The 16347-nt window shown below is 46.9% G+C and overlaps 2 protein-coding genes across 33 annotated transcripts in view; one reads left to right on the top strand and one right to left on the bottom strand.

The window, feature by feature from the left end:
* Positions 1-803, top strand: part of NPRL3 (NPR3 like, GATOR1 complex subunit) — a 41392-nt gene extending 40589 nt beyond the window's left edge. For all 20 annotated transcript variants that reach the window (XM_085592405.1, XM_085592404.1, XM_077786813.2 and 17 more), the window contains one exon: positions 87-803. In XM_085592405.1, the coding sequence (XP_085448531.1) occupies positions 87-252 (166 nt within the window). In that variant the 3' untranslated portion in view covers positions 253-803. The remainder of the gene's footprint in view (positions 1-86) is intronic.
* Positions 804-2392: 1589 nt separating this feature from the next.
* Positions 2393-15905, bottom strand: MPG (N-methylpurine DNA glycosylase). 13 transcript variants are annotated; one of them, XM_085592426.1, is made up of 7 exons: positions 15857-15905; positions 15450-15548; positions 14253-14418; positions 11774-11985; positions 10954-11179; positions 7758-7962; positions 2393-2913 (listed from the first exon to the last, which is right to left on the bottom strand). In XM_085592426.1, the coding sequence occupies exons 5-7, from the start codon at positions 11173-11175 to the stop codon at positions 2519-2521; spliced, it is 822 nt and encodes a 273-aa protein (XP_085448552.1). In that variant the 5' UTR covers positions 11176-11179; positions 11774-11985; positions 14253-14418; positions 15450-15548; positions 15857-15905; the 3' UTR covers positions 2393-2518. The 13 variants fall into 13 exon arrangements, with proteins under 13 accessions (XP_085448552.1, XP_031362043.3, XP_077642940.2 ...); XM_031506183.3 differs by having other exon boundaries at positions 11774-11918; XM_077786814.2 differs by having other exon boundaries at positions 11774-11915.
* Between the last annotated feature and the right edge of the window lie 442 nt (positions 15906-16347).

Here is a 16347-nt window from a genome sequence, read left to right as displayed (position 1 = left end):
CATGCCATGGGAGAGGAGACCTTGGGGGTGGCAGTGTGAGTCTGAGCTGCTTTTGGCCCACGTGCTCCTTGCTCTGCTCCCTGCAGGCTGCTGCACTACTTCCGAGGCCGGCACCACTTGGAGGAGATCATGTACAACGAGAACATGCGGCGCTCGCAGCTGCTGATGCTGTTCGACAAGTTCCGCAGCGTGCTGGTGGTCACCAGCCACGAGGACCCCGTCATCTCCGTCTTCCAGTCGCTCCTGAAGTGACTCTGCTGGCACAGGAGGGAGGAGCCTGCCACGCTCTCCATGCTGAGAGTCTGAAGGCAGCCTAAGATCTGCAGGAGGTGGTTTCAGCTCCTTCTGGCCATGTGACACACAGCAGGTTGTCCCTGTCCGGGCCTCGATGTCCCAGCTGCTCCCCGAGGCTCCAGGGGCTGCTGCAGGACAGCACGTGCCTGCTCAGCCTGGATTCCTGCCCTGCCACGTTCACAGCCCTTCCCGGCCCTGCTGCTCCCCAGGGATCCTCAGAGTGGGACAGGAGGGTTCTGCTGTGGTGCTGCTGGCAGAACTTTGGGGGACACTGGTGCCCTGGGAGTGCTTCCTGTGCTCTCCAGCGTGGCTGCTGGGACACTCAGCCATGGGAGCCTGTCCCCATGGCACAGCATGCATGGCCTTGTTCCAGGGCACAGGGGAGCTGGCCTGGCTCCTAGGGAAATGACTCTGGGACCCAGGAATTCTGTTTGGTCTCACAGCAGCGAGGACAGAAGTGGGAAGGCAAAGTGTCACAAGTAAACATGAAATAATGAATGAATGACTCAGTCACTGTGTCACAGCTCGTTCCTTCCTTACCCCAATATCCTTATTCCCAAGTGTCTCTTGGATCAGGGCTGTCACCAAGCAGCCTCTGTGCTCCTGGGTTTCCACGTTGCCCAGTTTGTGCCTGGGGATGGGACCTTGGTTGTTGAGCAGGACTGAAAGGTGCTGGCTAACCTACAAGTTCAGGGTTATGTTCCACCCAGAGGCTGGTGCTGAAGGCAGTGGGCACTCAGGCCTGTCCCCCAGGGCTTGTTTTGTCCCTCCAGTCCCCTTCCCACAGGCATGGCTGTGGCTGCAGGGAACCAGACAGGGATCCTGGCCTGGGTTAAAGCTGTCCAGCAGGAAAGTGAGATACAGGGCTGCATTTCCTGCTCTGGAGTGCTCCAGCCATGCCAGGACCAGAACAAGAGCTAAGAGCCCTGGGACGTGCCAGGGCCTGGGGACAGCAGGATCTGGGGACAGCTCACCCCTGCCTGTGTGAGGCTGGAGCTTTTCCCAGAGCTGCAGGCCCTCAGGAGCAGTTCACCTGCCCACACCAGCTGGGAGCTTTAGCTGACACCTTCCACTGGGGGAGCTTCCTCGGGATCCCTTCAGCGACTCTGGCCCTGCAGCTGCAACAGGGATGGTATAGAAGAGCAAAAAACCATATCTGATCTAAAAACCAGATCAACATCACTGTAGGCCCTGTCTAAATCAGCCCCAGCACCTGAGCATAAAGGTGAACTACTGCCATCAGAAAAAAGGCTGCCCAAAAGGGGCTAAACCAAATTCTTTCATGGGATGGGGACAAGAGTATTGAAAAACTTCATCTTTTTTACTGTATGTGAACCTTGAGGTGGGGGGTGTGTCCCACTGTGGCTGCAGTCCTGCAGGTCCTGCCCTGAATCCTGGAGGTCTTTTCTCTCTGCACTTCAAGCCAGGCTGCTGCACCAGTGCTTTCTCTGCGTGGGGGTTCACACACTGCTAAGTTCTGAACTGGTTTCAAAAGCAACTGGGAAAATGAACAGAACCCATTCTTGTTCTCCAAGCTGGACATTAGAGATAGGCAGAGGTTGGAAGGGGGCTCTGCTCAGAGGAAGGTGTTAGCTCAGGTCACTCAGGACCTGTCTGTGGAGGTGTGAATGGCCCACAGCTTCTCTGGGCCCCCGTTCCAGTGTTTGACCACCCTCACGGGGAAATTTTTTTCCATAGAGCTAATGAGAACTTCCTGTTTTCCAGCTGGTGGCCTGTTGCCTCTCATCCTGTCTGACAGCAGCCTGGCTCTGTCTTCTCTATCCCCTCCCCTGAGGTAGCTGCAGACAACAGTAAGATCCTCTCTGCATCCTTCTCTCCCAGCTCCCATCCTTTCAGTCTGCTCTGCTGCCACCGAACTTTTAACTATTTCCCTGCAGCAACCAAGCCTCTGCGGAGGGCTGAAGTGATGGGGGCAGCCCAGAGCTGTGACCCTTCTCCTCTCACCCACTCTAATTAAGCCTGGATCTGTTGGCAAGGGAGAAAGTGGCCATCAGTGTCCAAAGTGTCCAAAACCAGCCTCAGTTCTGGCTGGGAGGCCCATGCCAGTCTCCTGCAAATAAAGCTCCACTTTACCCCATTCATTGTGACAAAGTACATTTATTGTTAAAAACCCCCCAAGCCCCTCTATCTGCCGTGATGCAGCTTGAGGCCATTGTACAGAGCACAGCTCAAGTCCTGGTCCCCAGGACACTTGCAAGACTTGTCAGCTGCCAGGTGAGTGTCCCCTTGCTGCCATCTCTCTCTCTGTTTTCTTGTCTACAACACTCACAAATCTGTTTCCTCGTAAATAAAACCTGAGTGGTTTCTGTGCCCACTCCCCCCTGTTGCCGATGCCAATCCTGGTGGTGGCCACCACGTCCTGCTCCCCCGGCGGGTCCTGTCCGGGCACCATCCAGATGGCAGCATCCTGAGTCAGGTCCCTTTGGTCAAAAGCCTTGTCGATGCCAAAAGCCTGGCAGAGCTTGGAGGGCCCATTGCAGAGCTGCCAGTCCTTGAGCAGCCTGCTGGGCGCTTTCCTGGAGGCCCTGCGCAGCTCCCTCATGGCATCCAAGCCCTGCAGAGGTTCCAAGGAACGCAGCAGCACTGCAGCCCCTTCTCCTGTGCAGAACAGGAGCTGGGTGTTAGTATAGGGCTGTTTTTTCGGAATGTCTCACCTTTCAGCCCAGTGCCAGCAGCACTTCAGCTCTGAGCCTGTGGCTCAGCCTGATGGAACAGGGAGTGACCTGGTGCATCCAACCATGGGGCCTGTCCTGTGCTCCCTTCCCTCCTCCAACTCTCCAGTGTCCTGTAGCTCTGTGCCCTTCATTCTGCAGTGCTGACTTGCTCTTCCCAGCTCCACCTGATGTTGCTAAGTCTGGCTGCTGCTCCAAGGCTTGCCAGAGGGCAAGAGCTTTTTCTTATGTCAGCACAATGTTCAGAAATAAATATACATCTGGTTCAGTTTTGGCAGAGGCATCCAAAGCTCTGCTCCCAAACCCAGTGCATTTCTAATAAACTCTGATTACAAGAACTCCAGCTAACAAAGGTGAGGAGCAATGAGCCTGGATGCTGCCAGCAGAAAGAGGCAGCTTGCAGAGTGAGGCGGGACAAAGAGAAACCTGGCAAGGAGCTGCAGGCACTGGGAGCACACAGTGCTGAGGGGGGCCTGGGCTGGTACCGATCCCAACTCCCTCTGGGGGTGTAACAGCTGGGATGAGCATGGCCTTGGGTCACTGCACAGCTCCAGCAGAGGGTGACTGCACACGTGTGCCAGGGAAGCTCTCCCAGGGCAGGGACCTGGGGCAGGACAGGCCTGCACAGTCTGGCTTGGGATGCACAGCCCTGGGAGTAGCACTTAGCACAGGAGACCCTTCTATGACAAAAACTGAACAAAACTGACAAACTCTTTTCTCTGATGTGATTTGCCACCCTGTCAGAAGCCTTAGGCCTCCTTCTCTCCCAGCTGTTGCAGCCAGGTGACAGCGAAGCAAAGATGCAGCTCTGAGCAGACATTCCCTGTCAGACAAGGATCTCCAGCCTAAGTGGGACAGAAACGTTTCCCTGGTGTTTTCCAGTGGTCAGCAGGGGCCCAGGTCTCCTCCTGCCCCTGAGTGGGTGAGGAGAGCCCTGGCACAGGGCCTGTGTGCAGCCCCACACAGCTCCCCCTGTGCTGGCCACCCACAGCTTTCCTCCCACCAGCATCTGCACACTGCTGCTCCCCAGAGTCCCTCTCCAGCCTCCAACATCTGGAGCCACACTCATGCCTGGCAAAGGCTTTTTTTGTAGGCACTGGCAGATCCCTAAGGACCTGTGATTTCCTAAAATAGAATCCCTCTCATATTTTGTACAAATCCCACACTAAATTACCCCTGTGGACTCCCAGGGAGGTCCTGGTTCCTGGCTGAGGTGTGCCTGCTGCCCTGAACCATCTTGGAACCCCTGCTGCCCTGACTACAGCTTGGTGAAGTCAACAGCCCGAATTCCAACAGCTGTCAGCAATCTGTTCCCAGGCACTCCCTTCTCCAAGGAGGGGGATTGATGCTAATCTGGCAGCCAAAAGCCGCTTCCCTGGCCTAACAGTGATTTAGAGCTCAAAGGTCATTTCAGATTTTTAAGAACATGTTCCATGTCCTAATTCTGCTTTTTATCAATGCACAAAGAAACATCCTTCCCATCATGTTGCTGCCTCCCTTGCCAGGAACAACTACAGGATTCTGAGCAATCTCTCATTACACTGCTTGCATTCACCCATCTCAACTGCAAGTGGAAACTGGTCACACTTGAATTGAACCGAGTCCTTGGGAATTCACATGAACAGAAACAAGCACTTGGAAAACTGCAGGTGCTCCCAGAGCAGCACAGAGCCCAGCCAGGCAGTACTGGGAATTTCTGTCTCTGGCTGCTCTTTCTGCATTTCCAGCTGGAAGTCTCCAGGCTCTTTCTAGCTGTGGGTAACATACACCCCACTCTACCCAGAGAGTAGCCTTGGGAAGAGGTGGAGACAGCAGGCAGGACAAGAGTGCACAGATACCATGATGAGCTACTGCCTTCTTCCCCTCACACCTCTGGGTCCTCCTGAGCAAACTTCCACGTTAGAAATTTAATTTTAATTCCCAAAGAGTGGCTGAATCAACTCCAGAGTGTTTCATCCTGGCTTCCTCCCAGCCTGCAGCATTTCACTCTCACAGGTCACCTGAGTTCAGCATCTGCCCAATGTGCACACACCAGCAGCAGCAGAGCCAGCTGGGGATGCTGAGTATTTATCTCTCCTGTTAAAACTCACTCCATGTAATGAGCAGCATTCAGGGCTAAAAGCTGGGATCTAACAACACTGCAGAGGCCAATTCTCTCCCTGAGCAGCTAGAAATCATAACATGACAGTGGAGTCCCACACCCCCAGAGAGCAGCTTCCCGCTCCTTCCCCAAAACAGCTCTTGGTCACTGGAGAGAATTTTATCCTCCATTCACCCACCTGACTCAGTGCTCCCCAATACTTCCTTCAAAATCCTATTCTAGGAGTTGAAAGTTAGGGAGAAGTCCCTGCAATGTGATCCTGGGCTGAGCATCACCAGGCTCTTGATTTTACAAGCTATTCTTTCAGATCTGGCAGCAAAACACAGACCTTGGCAAATTCCTGAGAAACAGATCACAGCTAAGTCAAAGAGAGGCATCACTGGCATTTATCCTCTTCCTGAGGCAAGGGAAGCCCCACATTTTTCTTAACTCTAGGAATGCTCTTAGTACTGAGATCATTGCACAGCTCAGGATGTACTGTAGGATTCATGCACAGTGAAAGACTTTGGCTATATGTTTTCTACAAGCTCTCCTCTACCACCCACGATTTCTCCAAAGGTAGTAATGCTGGCTGTGGCTTCAGGCAGCTGCAGTATTTCACTCAGTGATGGGAGGACCTCTCACAGTAAAATTCCCCGTGATGTAGCTTTATCTCAGTGATGTACACATGAAGATTTCCCCTTCCTCACTGACAAAGAAACTGGAGCCCCCCTCATCTCATTATAGTTTTATCAACACAGGCCTTTGGGTGACACACTCTTCTCATCCCTGAGTGATACTGGAGCCTGAACCTCAGCAATAAAGAGAGAAGGTTTATTCCACCTGGAGTCAGAGGCTGTAAGGCTGTGTATCAAAACAAGTGATCCCTAAAGAGTCAGAGCTCTACTGCTACTGCATCTCTTGGAGCTGTTTGCCTTCAGAGCGTGCTATGAAGAAGGACCAAGCTATGCCACAAGGATGTTTTTGTTTTTTTTGCCAGGGTTTCTTTGTGTTTTTTCACAGCCAGAGTAAAAACAAAGTTTTGAAGATCTATCCCATATCCAGAGAATGAATGCTTTTACCTTCTCCCCACGTGCCACCATGAAGATGAATCCCTCAATCCTTCCCTCAGACTAAACCACAGCACAATAAACAACTCCTTCTCCCTTTAACTGGAGAAAAACATCTTGGGTGTGATTCCTCCCCACATTCTTTCTTTCAACACTTCTGCACGTGGGCAAGTACAGAAGGGGCAGCTCCAGTTTGTGTAGCTGCATCAGGGGTGCATGGTACTGACTGCAGAGCTCTGACAAAGCTGGCAGTGACAGCTCTGCCCGGTGTCACTCACATGTGACAGGATGACACAGGGGAGGGAGTTTGTAACAAAAAATCCAATGAATTCCATCACCACAGGGAGCCCTTCAACTGCTTTGCTACAAAACTAAATATAGGTATATAAGGAAAAATTTCCCAAAGTGTGTATTTTAAAAAAATCTTTCTAAAATTCAAAGGCTGAACATATTTTTTTTAAATAAAAAGTATTATTCTTAATATATTAATCACCAAGAATCCCATCCTGACAAATGAACCATGTGCTTTCATAATCTGAACAGATTTGGCAGAGCCAATGTAATGAACTTCACATGTGTTCATCCACCAGACTCCAGACCCTCAGTTGGAAAGCCAGGCTCTTCCTCCACACTATAACGTGGCACTGTTTTTCTGCTTGGCTTCTGTCCAAAGGCCAAAACCTGAGCATTAATGGCCACAGTTCCATTTGCTTTCCACTTAGGAATACACAAGCGTTTTAACCTTTATCATTGAAATAGTGAAAGTAAATTTGGTTTGAGATTTTTTTTCTAACAGAGTGAGTAGTTACCTAGGAAATGCTGCCATTTCAAGGTGTCTTAATTAAACAAGAGATTCATTGCAAGGCAAATACTGTCATTCTTACAGGACAGGAAAAAGAAGGAAATTTCAGTAATGCTTGTTAATTGTCTTGAAATGTGGAAGGACAATTTCAGTAAATTACAGAATAATTTAATTAGAGCTTGATTAATTTTTCTTGAGAATAATAAAAGAAGATGGAAGATTCTGTAACAGTCTGAGTATTTTAATTTGGGTGAATTTATTTTGGCTTTTAGATACAGCTAGACAGCTAAAATGCTCCTACTGACTCTTTGCTTAAGCTTAGGACATCTCAGGCTTTTTGTTTTCTCCAACATTTCATTCAGCCTCTGAAGATAAAGGTAGGAGACAGAGGAGTTTCCTGCCATGGCAACAGACACCAAGATTTAGGCTGTTGCTAATGACTCTGACTTTTTCTCTACATCACCACTTTTGAGGAACAAGGTTCACTGTATCATATGACTGAGGCAGCAACCCAGGTCATCAAAACTGAAAGCTCCATCCTATCCAGATTCTCCCTCATTTCTCAATGTTTGTGTGCCCAAACAGCTCCCAGCTGGGACAAACTGGGCAGCTAGAGATGGGCCCTGCCTGCTGTGCTGACTGCCCACAGGTACATCCTGACCACAGTGGCAAAGCCCAGGTTCCAATGGAAGATGGTGACAGCAAGTCACTGACATCAGGGAGCCCACAGAAAGCTCACAAGTGAGTTGCAGCACCACTGTAGCTTGAAATGTCAGCCCCATCCTGCTGGCATTGCATCTCTTTCAGCCTCAGCTTACCTTGGCTGGAAACATTCATGCAGAAATAAATCCCGTAGATCTGATACACGTACAGAGTTCCTGGTTTCATGAACATTGCTGCGTTCCGTTGTGTTTGCTTCCCACCTTTCGAGTGGGAAGCTTCATCTTCCCCACCCAGATAAGCTTCTGTTTCAACAATCCTGCCCCAGAGCTCTCTGCCATCAGGAAGTTTGCGAACTAAAATCTGAAAGAGAGGTCAGAGTGCATCAGTTACCAGCCCTCAGTACAAAATAACCACGGCAAGAGCTGTGGAAACAGAGAAGTTGGAAAGAAAGGACCTGATGGTATTAAATTCTCTCCAGTTTGCAGTCTATAAGCTAACAGCAACTTTTCAGCCCAGTACAAGGAGCTCCCACCTGTCACTCACCCCACAAATGCCACAAAGTGTGTAGATGAGGCAGTATGAAAAAGAACCAATTTATGATCCTACACATGCTAAAGCCCATGGAGTTGCTTTTGTGGTTATTTTCTGTATTCTCCACTCCAATCCATCAGGTTTAAGGCAAAAATCACTGCTAATATCAACCTTGAAGCATCATGAATGTAGTATCTTTAGATCAGAAGAAATATGACAGTGGCACAATTAAATAACTGCTATGATTAGACAGTTTCCTTCCCTAAAGACGTTTCAAAGAAGTCCCAATCCCAAATCACAGAGAGGGCATCAATGCTATTTCAGTATTTTCTGCATCACAGAGAAGGGCAGTGCAGGAGAAATGGGAATTGCCTTCAGGCAGACAGCAACAGATCTTTGTTATTACAGTGTGTTCTTGCTGCTGGTACCTCCTTAAATAAAACAAAGCAGATGCAGGGGAAGCAAAACATGACAGACAAAAGATTCTTTTTAAAAATAAAAAACCTCTAAACTTTGTACAAAGGAATTTGTGGTTTGACCTGATTTCTAAACTTTGTGCTTTACTTAATGTGTATGAAATACTGCAGCACAGTCTCGTTTGGACACCAGCAATCAGTTTAATTAAAACATTTCAATTATGCAGCTGCTCAAAAATGACCTTCAGAAAACAAAGCTTAATTCCTAGCAGATGTTTGTTGCTGGGTTGCTAATGCAGATATTGATCTGATCCATAACGGATGCTCCAGGAGCTGGTTTCCAAAGCTGCAGCTCCAGTACACCAATTTCCCTACAACACTTGTCAAATTGTTGAAAATAATCTGTTTATTAGGGTTTATGGAAAAAAAAAAAAAAAGCACTGGTGTTCAGCAAGTGCCTGGGAACAGCCCAAAACCAGACCCATGTGGTCACATTGCTCCCTCAACATGATGAAATGCAACAGTAAGGTTATGAGTTTAAATGCATCCAGGCATTTCCCTGTCTTCAGACACACCAAATACTCTTGTTTAATAAAAAATTTAAAATGGTGGTAATTCCCAACATAGTAAGCCATTTCATAAAGGTTATTTTTCTCACTGAGGATGTACCTTGATGTTATGGCAGTTCCCTCTGAAAGGCCATTCACTCATGTATCTTTTTTGTTTCCAAGAACTCAGGTATCATGAAGGTAAGCAAGATTAATATACCAGATGCCTCCAAAATCTGGCAGAATGACAGTAATGAAGGAAACACTAAATTACCTTTATGAGAGAATAGGCTGGGTCATGGGAGACTGGGGGTTATACTTTAAAGAAAATGTAAAATTAGGTTAGAAATCACGTGGTTTGGAATACAAGGCCTAAACAGGAAAAATACAGAATTAAGACTCAAAAATCATCTGCCCAGAGTAACTGAATGCATGAGGGCGATGGAGCCATCAAGACAACAAAAATGTATCAGTAATGGGAGACTTCAGGCATCCTCAGGTAGACCAGAACATGTGCAATGTCTGCTTAGACACCATCAAATGCTGTGCAGAGCAAGGAACCAGGAACATCATGAGAAAAGACTCAGTTCTCAGATCTGGAGCAAAACACACAGTCTTTTCCAAAGACTTACTCCTGAAAAACAACTCAGTATCATGACCATGAAGGATAGAGTTCAGTGGTTTTTTTTAACAAGCATTAAAGTCCAAAAATAATCTACCAGAGTCCTGCCTAGCAGCAGAAAGAGGAAACTACGTAAAGTGAGGGAACTTGTTGGGAAGAACTTCAGAGGCAGCCAAAGGTTAAGGCCTGAAAGGCAAGCCTCTAGCAGGATGTCTGCAAAGATAGCAACACATGTGGAGTATCACAAAGAGGTGAAGGCAGACCAGAAAGAAACCCAGCAGGGCTGAAAGGCAGAGCAAAGGCGTCACTAGCAAGCAAGATATCCTTAGAAAATAAAAAAAGGCTGGATGCAGCAAAACAGGCCAAAACCAACAGTTTGTGGAACAAATTCCTGAAGTTATCTAAAGCCATGAGAACCCAGAGAGTCTGCTCACCCTGCAGACAATAAAGGTATAAAAAAGACTCAGAGAAGATAAGAGCATAGCAGTGAAACTGAACACACATTTTGCAGTTGAGTTTAGAAGGTCCTAGACTGGAACTTTTTATAGAGGAAACACTAAGGGAACTCCCTCTCCTGGAAACAGCCAGAGAGTTTTCTGAAGCACTCACTAAGCAGAAGAGTCAATCTCCACCACTCTGATTTCCAAAGGCTTTCAGCAAGGTCCAAAGACTCCTTAAAGTTTATGCAATAGCCCAAGGGAGAAGTCCTTGCATGAGCAGGCAATGACTTGGAAACTCAGAAACAAAAGATAGGAATAGCAATATTTGGAGTGAAGAGAGTTTAAGTGGGACTATACAATCCTTAGCATAGCAAGACAGTAAAATGGAGGCAAAGAAGATGTTGCTGACTGCAGAGCATTGCTTTCCACTGGGCTAAAGAAGAAACAAGTAAAGCAATTGCTGAAAGGAAGATAATGGGCCTGAAAAAGTCTTCAAGCCACAAGCAGATAAGTACATTTTAGTAAATAGAAAAAAGGAAGGAAAACTCCACCAAAAAAATCCCAATTAAATATGTGTCAGACAATCTGAAAAATTACTCGTCTGACTTAATCTACAATAGATTCGGCTACTGGTCTTTAAATTCCACTGCACTTAGCAAGAGAAGGAATGAGAGCTATATTCCTAAAATAGCCAAGCCCGGGAGTCAAATGGCAAAAAATGAATTTCATCCTTTTACACTAAGTTATTAGCTAGCACTTAATCCAGTACAAGAATCTCAGTGCTTCTGTCTTACCTGTCCCAGAAAGGACTTGGCCAGACTAACACAGGGCTGGTTGAAAAAATCTTCTTGCAGCTGAGGAGAATTTTTTTTCTCCATCACAAAATATTTGCTGCTTTTTGGAGAAGGATCTGCTCCAGGTGTAGTGTTCAGCTGCTCCACGGCATTGATCTGAGGGAAGCTGCTGGTGTTTTGAAGAGCACTTAATTGAGCCAACAGCTTTCTTTTTCTGGGCATAGTTCTAGAAAATGGATATAAGTATCATTAGGATTATAAAGCTTATTTAAAAGCAACTAATTTCCACAAACTTCTGTTTTTACATATCTCTGCACAGCAATGAATCTGAAAGCTACGACTACATGGACAACCTATACAAACTGCAGCAGCAGGTGACAGATTTAGCTGTGTTTGCACCAGGCTGGGCAAATATTGGGCTCTACTGATGAGCAAACAGAAAACAGCAGTTTGAGTATTCATCTTTTAAGGGCTACAGATAAAAGCAACTCTGCTTCACTAAACATTGAAAATAAGTTTGCTGTTAGGTTAGAAAATTCAGAAAGTAAAAGCAAAGATGAACCAGCGCTCTGTACTTTTTACCTAAAGCTAGCAAAATCTTTTAAGTAGAAAGAAAAAACAGAAAACAGGCACTTCAAAAATTGTGCTGCCTCAGAAAGCCCACAGAAGCTGTGTATCAATCATTTTCAAAGGTAATGTAACTGGATCAGAATCTAAACCTCCACAGGAAATTTAGAGGTGCCCTATTCACAGTCACAAACTTGTTTATTGTGCTGTAGAAGTGCCTGTGTTAGAATCTCCCCAAAATGATTCAACTTACCAGAAAGATCCAACCTATTGTTCCAGCCAACAGCATGGACATGAGGCAGCTACATCATGGGCAGTTGTTCTCCTGGTTTGTCACCACTTTCCATGTGAGCTCCAAAAACTGGTGTTTCGTTTCAGTGCTGCAGTCCTTACACCTGCTGAACAGGTACAAGCATTCATGCACTGGATAAAGTGCTTTCAAACAGTCCAAGAGATCCTGGAGATCTGATGGAAATGTGATAGCAAGAGTGCACCATTAGATCAAACTCCAGAATAATTTGCAGTTTTCTGTTGCTCCAGAAAAAGCCCATCTCCCAGATGGGCAGTGCTGGAGATACTTTTAAGCCTTTGTTATTCAGTGGGGAATACACTCTTCCTATACTGAATATACAGAAAGCTGAAATCAAACTCTTAAAATGCCCCCATGTGCACTAAATTTGTAAAGTTTCAGCCTCAAAAAACGGACTTTTGCAAGAGAATGCAAAGACACCAATTCTAAATTGGGCCCCATGTAGATGAAAGGGTCCAACATCATACAAATTTAGAAATGGAGAAAGAATTCTATAGCTGAACCTGCAAGCAAGTATATACATCAGTAATTAGTTGTTGGCACTCATTTTTTCACCAGATCATCAGCATTTAAAAATTACTACAAAAACTTTCAATATCAAAACCAATCTTTATCTTGGTCAGATGGTTCTCACAATGAAGTCCCACCAGCAACAGTTTATTTCCACTACAGTGAAATTCAGCATTGCTACAATCTGAATCACCAGTGCCAATTCCCCAACAGTAATGTGTTTCACTTCAAAAGAATCCAGACACAAACATATAAAAATAGGTAGGAAAAAAAAAATCAAATCCCATTGCATGACTGGCAGAGAGGGTTGGATGGTTTTATTTTTTTTCTCAACACCTAATTCTTTATTGCAATAATTCAGTGGTGTTAGAGACTTGCCATAGAACCACCAGCTCCATGCCAGGTACTCTACTCTGAACTGTGGCTTTTAGATGGTGGGAATTCTTAAAGACTTTGTCAGAACTCACCAGCCTGCCCCAGACAGAACTGTCTGGTGGCCTGGGCAAATGAGTCCTGTCTAGGAGAAAGAGCTGCAGGAGGGTGGGCCAGAGGAGGAACACCTCAGCATTTCAGACCCTGAAACACTCGGTCAAGGCAGTACTTCCCACTGAAGACAACACTCCAGACTCCTGTGACAGTATTAACTGGAACTTCCAGCTCATCAGCCACACATAAAGCCATGCTGCAAACATGGCTGACTCGCTGGGCATTAAATCATTTGGTAATTTGTGCTCTTATGGAATGCGACATCAGCAACAGGATCTGAGCTGCCTGGCACCTACTGCACTTCCAATTAAATCATTCCTAAGAGCTGCAAGTGCTGTTATTGACACATTACAGCAGCAGCCTCAGGGCACTTGTAACTTCACTGCTATGGGCTGATGCTTGACAAATTTCAGCGTCTTCAATAGGAATAGCAGCAGGAAACTGCCTTGTAGCTTGGAGAAATGGGTCAGTACAGAAACAAGAGTGCAGAATGAGGGGCTGCAACACCAGCTTAGAAACCCAGAAAAAACCCCACATTCTACGCCCTGTCTCTCTGCTTGTTCTTAGAAAGATCTGAAATACAAAGCTCTGTGCCTCAAAGCCTATCTATACTTTCTGGAAAGGATGTTGCCTGAAAATACAAATCTCTTCTTCTTGCCCAAGAAAAATCACACTGTAGAAGGCAACACATACCACAGATCCAAGCCCTGTGCATTTGGGGAAGCAAGAGGCTCAACTTCTTCTGTAAGTATACATACAAACTCTGCAGCTCTTCATTTCTATCTAGATTTTCCTGCTTGTATAATAAACAAATCCTACTCCTGGGCCTCAAATAATGAGCCATGGGTTTAATCACTTTTTACTAATCTTGCTGTAACCAAATTAACTACAACTTGTTAAACACATCTGGTAAAAATATACAAAAAAAGAATATGGAAGTCAGAAAAAGAAGATCAAGAACTGAATCAGCACAAGTGCCTGGAGTGTTCAGGACTGCAGGGCTAATCTCAGGCAAGTGGTTCAGAAGCCTGAAAGCCAGAACTGGAGAGACACTGCAAATCTGTGCAAAACTCAGCTCAGCAGCACATACACCCTGTACTCAAGGCATAACAGAGTCTATAGAGGATTCTTTAATCCTTCTAACAAGACTGCATTTGCAGACATTCCCTTAGGTATTTAATGAGTTTTCATGAAAGGAAGGGGGAAAAAATATATCCCACCAGCAATTTGCATGTACTTTTGGCTCCCAGGTCCAGATACCTGCAAAACCTTCCTCAGGTACATCAATTTTTCTGACTGAATAATGAAAAAGAGTACATAAAACACTGCCAGTTCTGGAGAGACAATTCCTCACAGCAATTCCCAGTTGTACAAATTTTAAGTGGGAACAGATGCTAGGTCAGTGCTGGGTCAGACCAAAGGATACCTCTTCCCTGTATCCAGCTCTCCAGCCCAGGTCAAGAGCAGGAGCCTGGGGAAGAACAGAATAAACATCCAGTGCTCCTCCACACATCCTCCATGTCTCTGGACAGGACCCTTCTGATCCAAGCTCAGTCTTCCCTGAACCTCTGTAACACCAGCCAAAGGGAGACCTGACCAAGAAAGAAAACTTCATAGAATTAGTTACTGCTGCTCCAAAAACTCACTAGTTTTGTGTGGGGAATTTGCACTGCTCCCCACCAATAACTTCACCCCCTTCAGGCTTCTTTCCCACCTTCAATAAGGCAAAGCCAGCTGGAAACACTGATTTTCCATGTCATCTACAAAGCATCCCTGCAGCACCCCAACGGTGACCTCCAGCCACCACGAGAGCTGCCCATTTACTCACATCCTCTTTGCTATCTCTGCAACAACTGTATTTATGACAGGGAAACTCCCTTATTATGTCCAGGGCTGCTCAGGTAAAGGGCTCCTATTTAAAACTGCCCTGAAATCACAGTACAGACTGTGAGCCAGACCCCAACATGCTTATTTATACCTGCAGATTTATACCTGCAGAAAATTCCAGCATTACTTTTAAGGCATGACTTTTAAGCCACATTGATCCCCCCCCCCCCCACCCCCACCCCCCATGACACTTATGCAGCTCTCCAATAATCCTATTTTGCTACATTTTCTATAATTCACTTGCTGGTGGTCAATCTTCCAGGCCTGCAGTCCTTGTATTTCCCCTAGAACCCTCTTTAAAAATTAGTGACGTGTTTGCTGCTGAAACCATCACTAGCAACACTGTCCTTGGGGGCTACATCTGGTTTGGTAGTTTATTCCTGCCTGTTTCTGCCAGTTTAGCAACTTATTCCTCCTGTTATTCCTGTCTTTTTTGTTCCATAACCTCTTAAACAGACATTTTAAGGCAGATCCTTCAATGAGTTCTCAGCATGAACAATGTCTCTCTGCCTTTCCTGTCTAGTCTACCCTATTAGTAACCAGAAGCAAGTTAATAATGTATAGTTTTCTGGACAACAGTGTGAGAAGCAGGGAAAAAAAAAAAACAAAAAAGCATTGAAAAAAGACTGCAGACATGAGTTAATATAACTATCAAGTCAGTTTCTCCACAGACATTCTGACAGCACGTGCAATCCTAATAACGCAAAAATATGCCAAAAGGAATGCTTTTATTCACCTTACTAAATGCTGGGGATCTCATTTCCTTGCAATTCAAGTCCTCTACTCCCTACTGGGCATCTTGAGCTTTTTTTGGGATGAAACCTAACTCATCCTTCTGTAAAGAATAAAGAAGGCAACAACGAGCAATGACGAAAACCAAACAACAACAACAACAAAAAGCGTTCTAAGCAGAATTACGTTTCGGCTGAGGACACTCTAGATTTGGAGCTGAATGCGGGGCTGCAGCGGGGGGAGCGCCCGGCAGTGCTGGGCAAGGCCGGCCGGGCCCGTCCGGGCGCTGCCGGCGCCGTGGCCGCGGCTGAGCCGCAGGAATGCGAGCTGCCGCCTCCGCCCGCCCCGCCATTCCCGGTAATTCCCGGCCATTCCCGGCCATTCCCGGCCGCTCGGGCTCCCCTCACGCACCTGCCGGGCCCGTTCCCGCCGCGGGCGGGGCGCGCGCAGCCCCTGCCGCGGCCCCGCGGAAACCCCGCGGCCGCCGTGAGGGGCGGGCCGGGCGCGGCCGTGAGGGGAGCAGGCGCGGGGGTACGGAGTCTTCTTTGGCGTGGGTGGCTCCTCGGGGGTGTTTCTCTCTGGAGTACAGACCCTCTGCAGAGCAACGCTTGAACTCTCCGTGGTTTTCCGCATCCACTCCTCGGTCTTTCATGTTAATCATTAATTCATCGGTACAAAGGATGGAAGAACTGGGGGTATTCAGCCTGGGTTGGAGAAGGCAAGCGGAGACATTAGAGCCTCTTCCAGTGGCTAAAGGGCCTTCGAGAGAGCTGGAGAGAGACTTTGGATAAAGGCCTGGAGTGACAAGAAAAGGGGGAATGGCTCCAAACTGACAGAGGGGATATTGGGAGGAAATTGTTCCCTGTGAGGGTGGGCAGCCATGGTACAGGTGCCCAGAGCAG

Source organism: Lonchura striata, chromosome 14 (genome assembly GCF_050655825.1).
Source record: "Lonchura striata isolate lonStrDom1 chromosome 14, ASM5065582v1, whole genome shotgun sequence".
NCBI lineage: Eukaryota > Metazoa > Chordata > Aves > Passeriformes > Estrildidae > Lonchura > Lonchura striata.
Note: the sequence above shows the minus strand (reverse complement) of the source record. Positions and strands in the feature narration are given on the sequence as shown.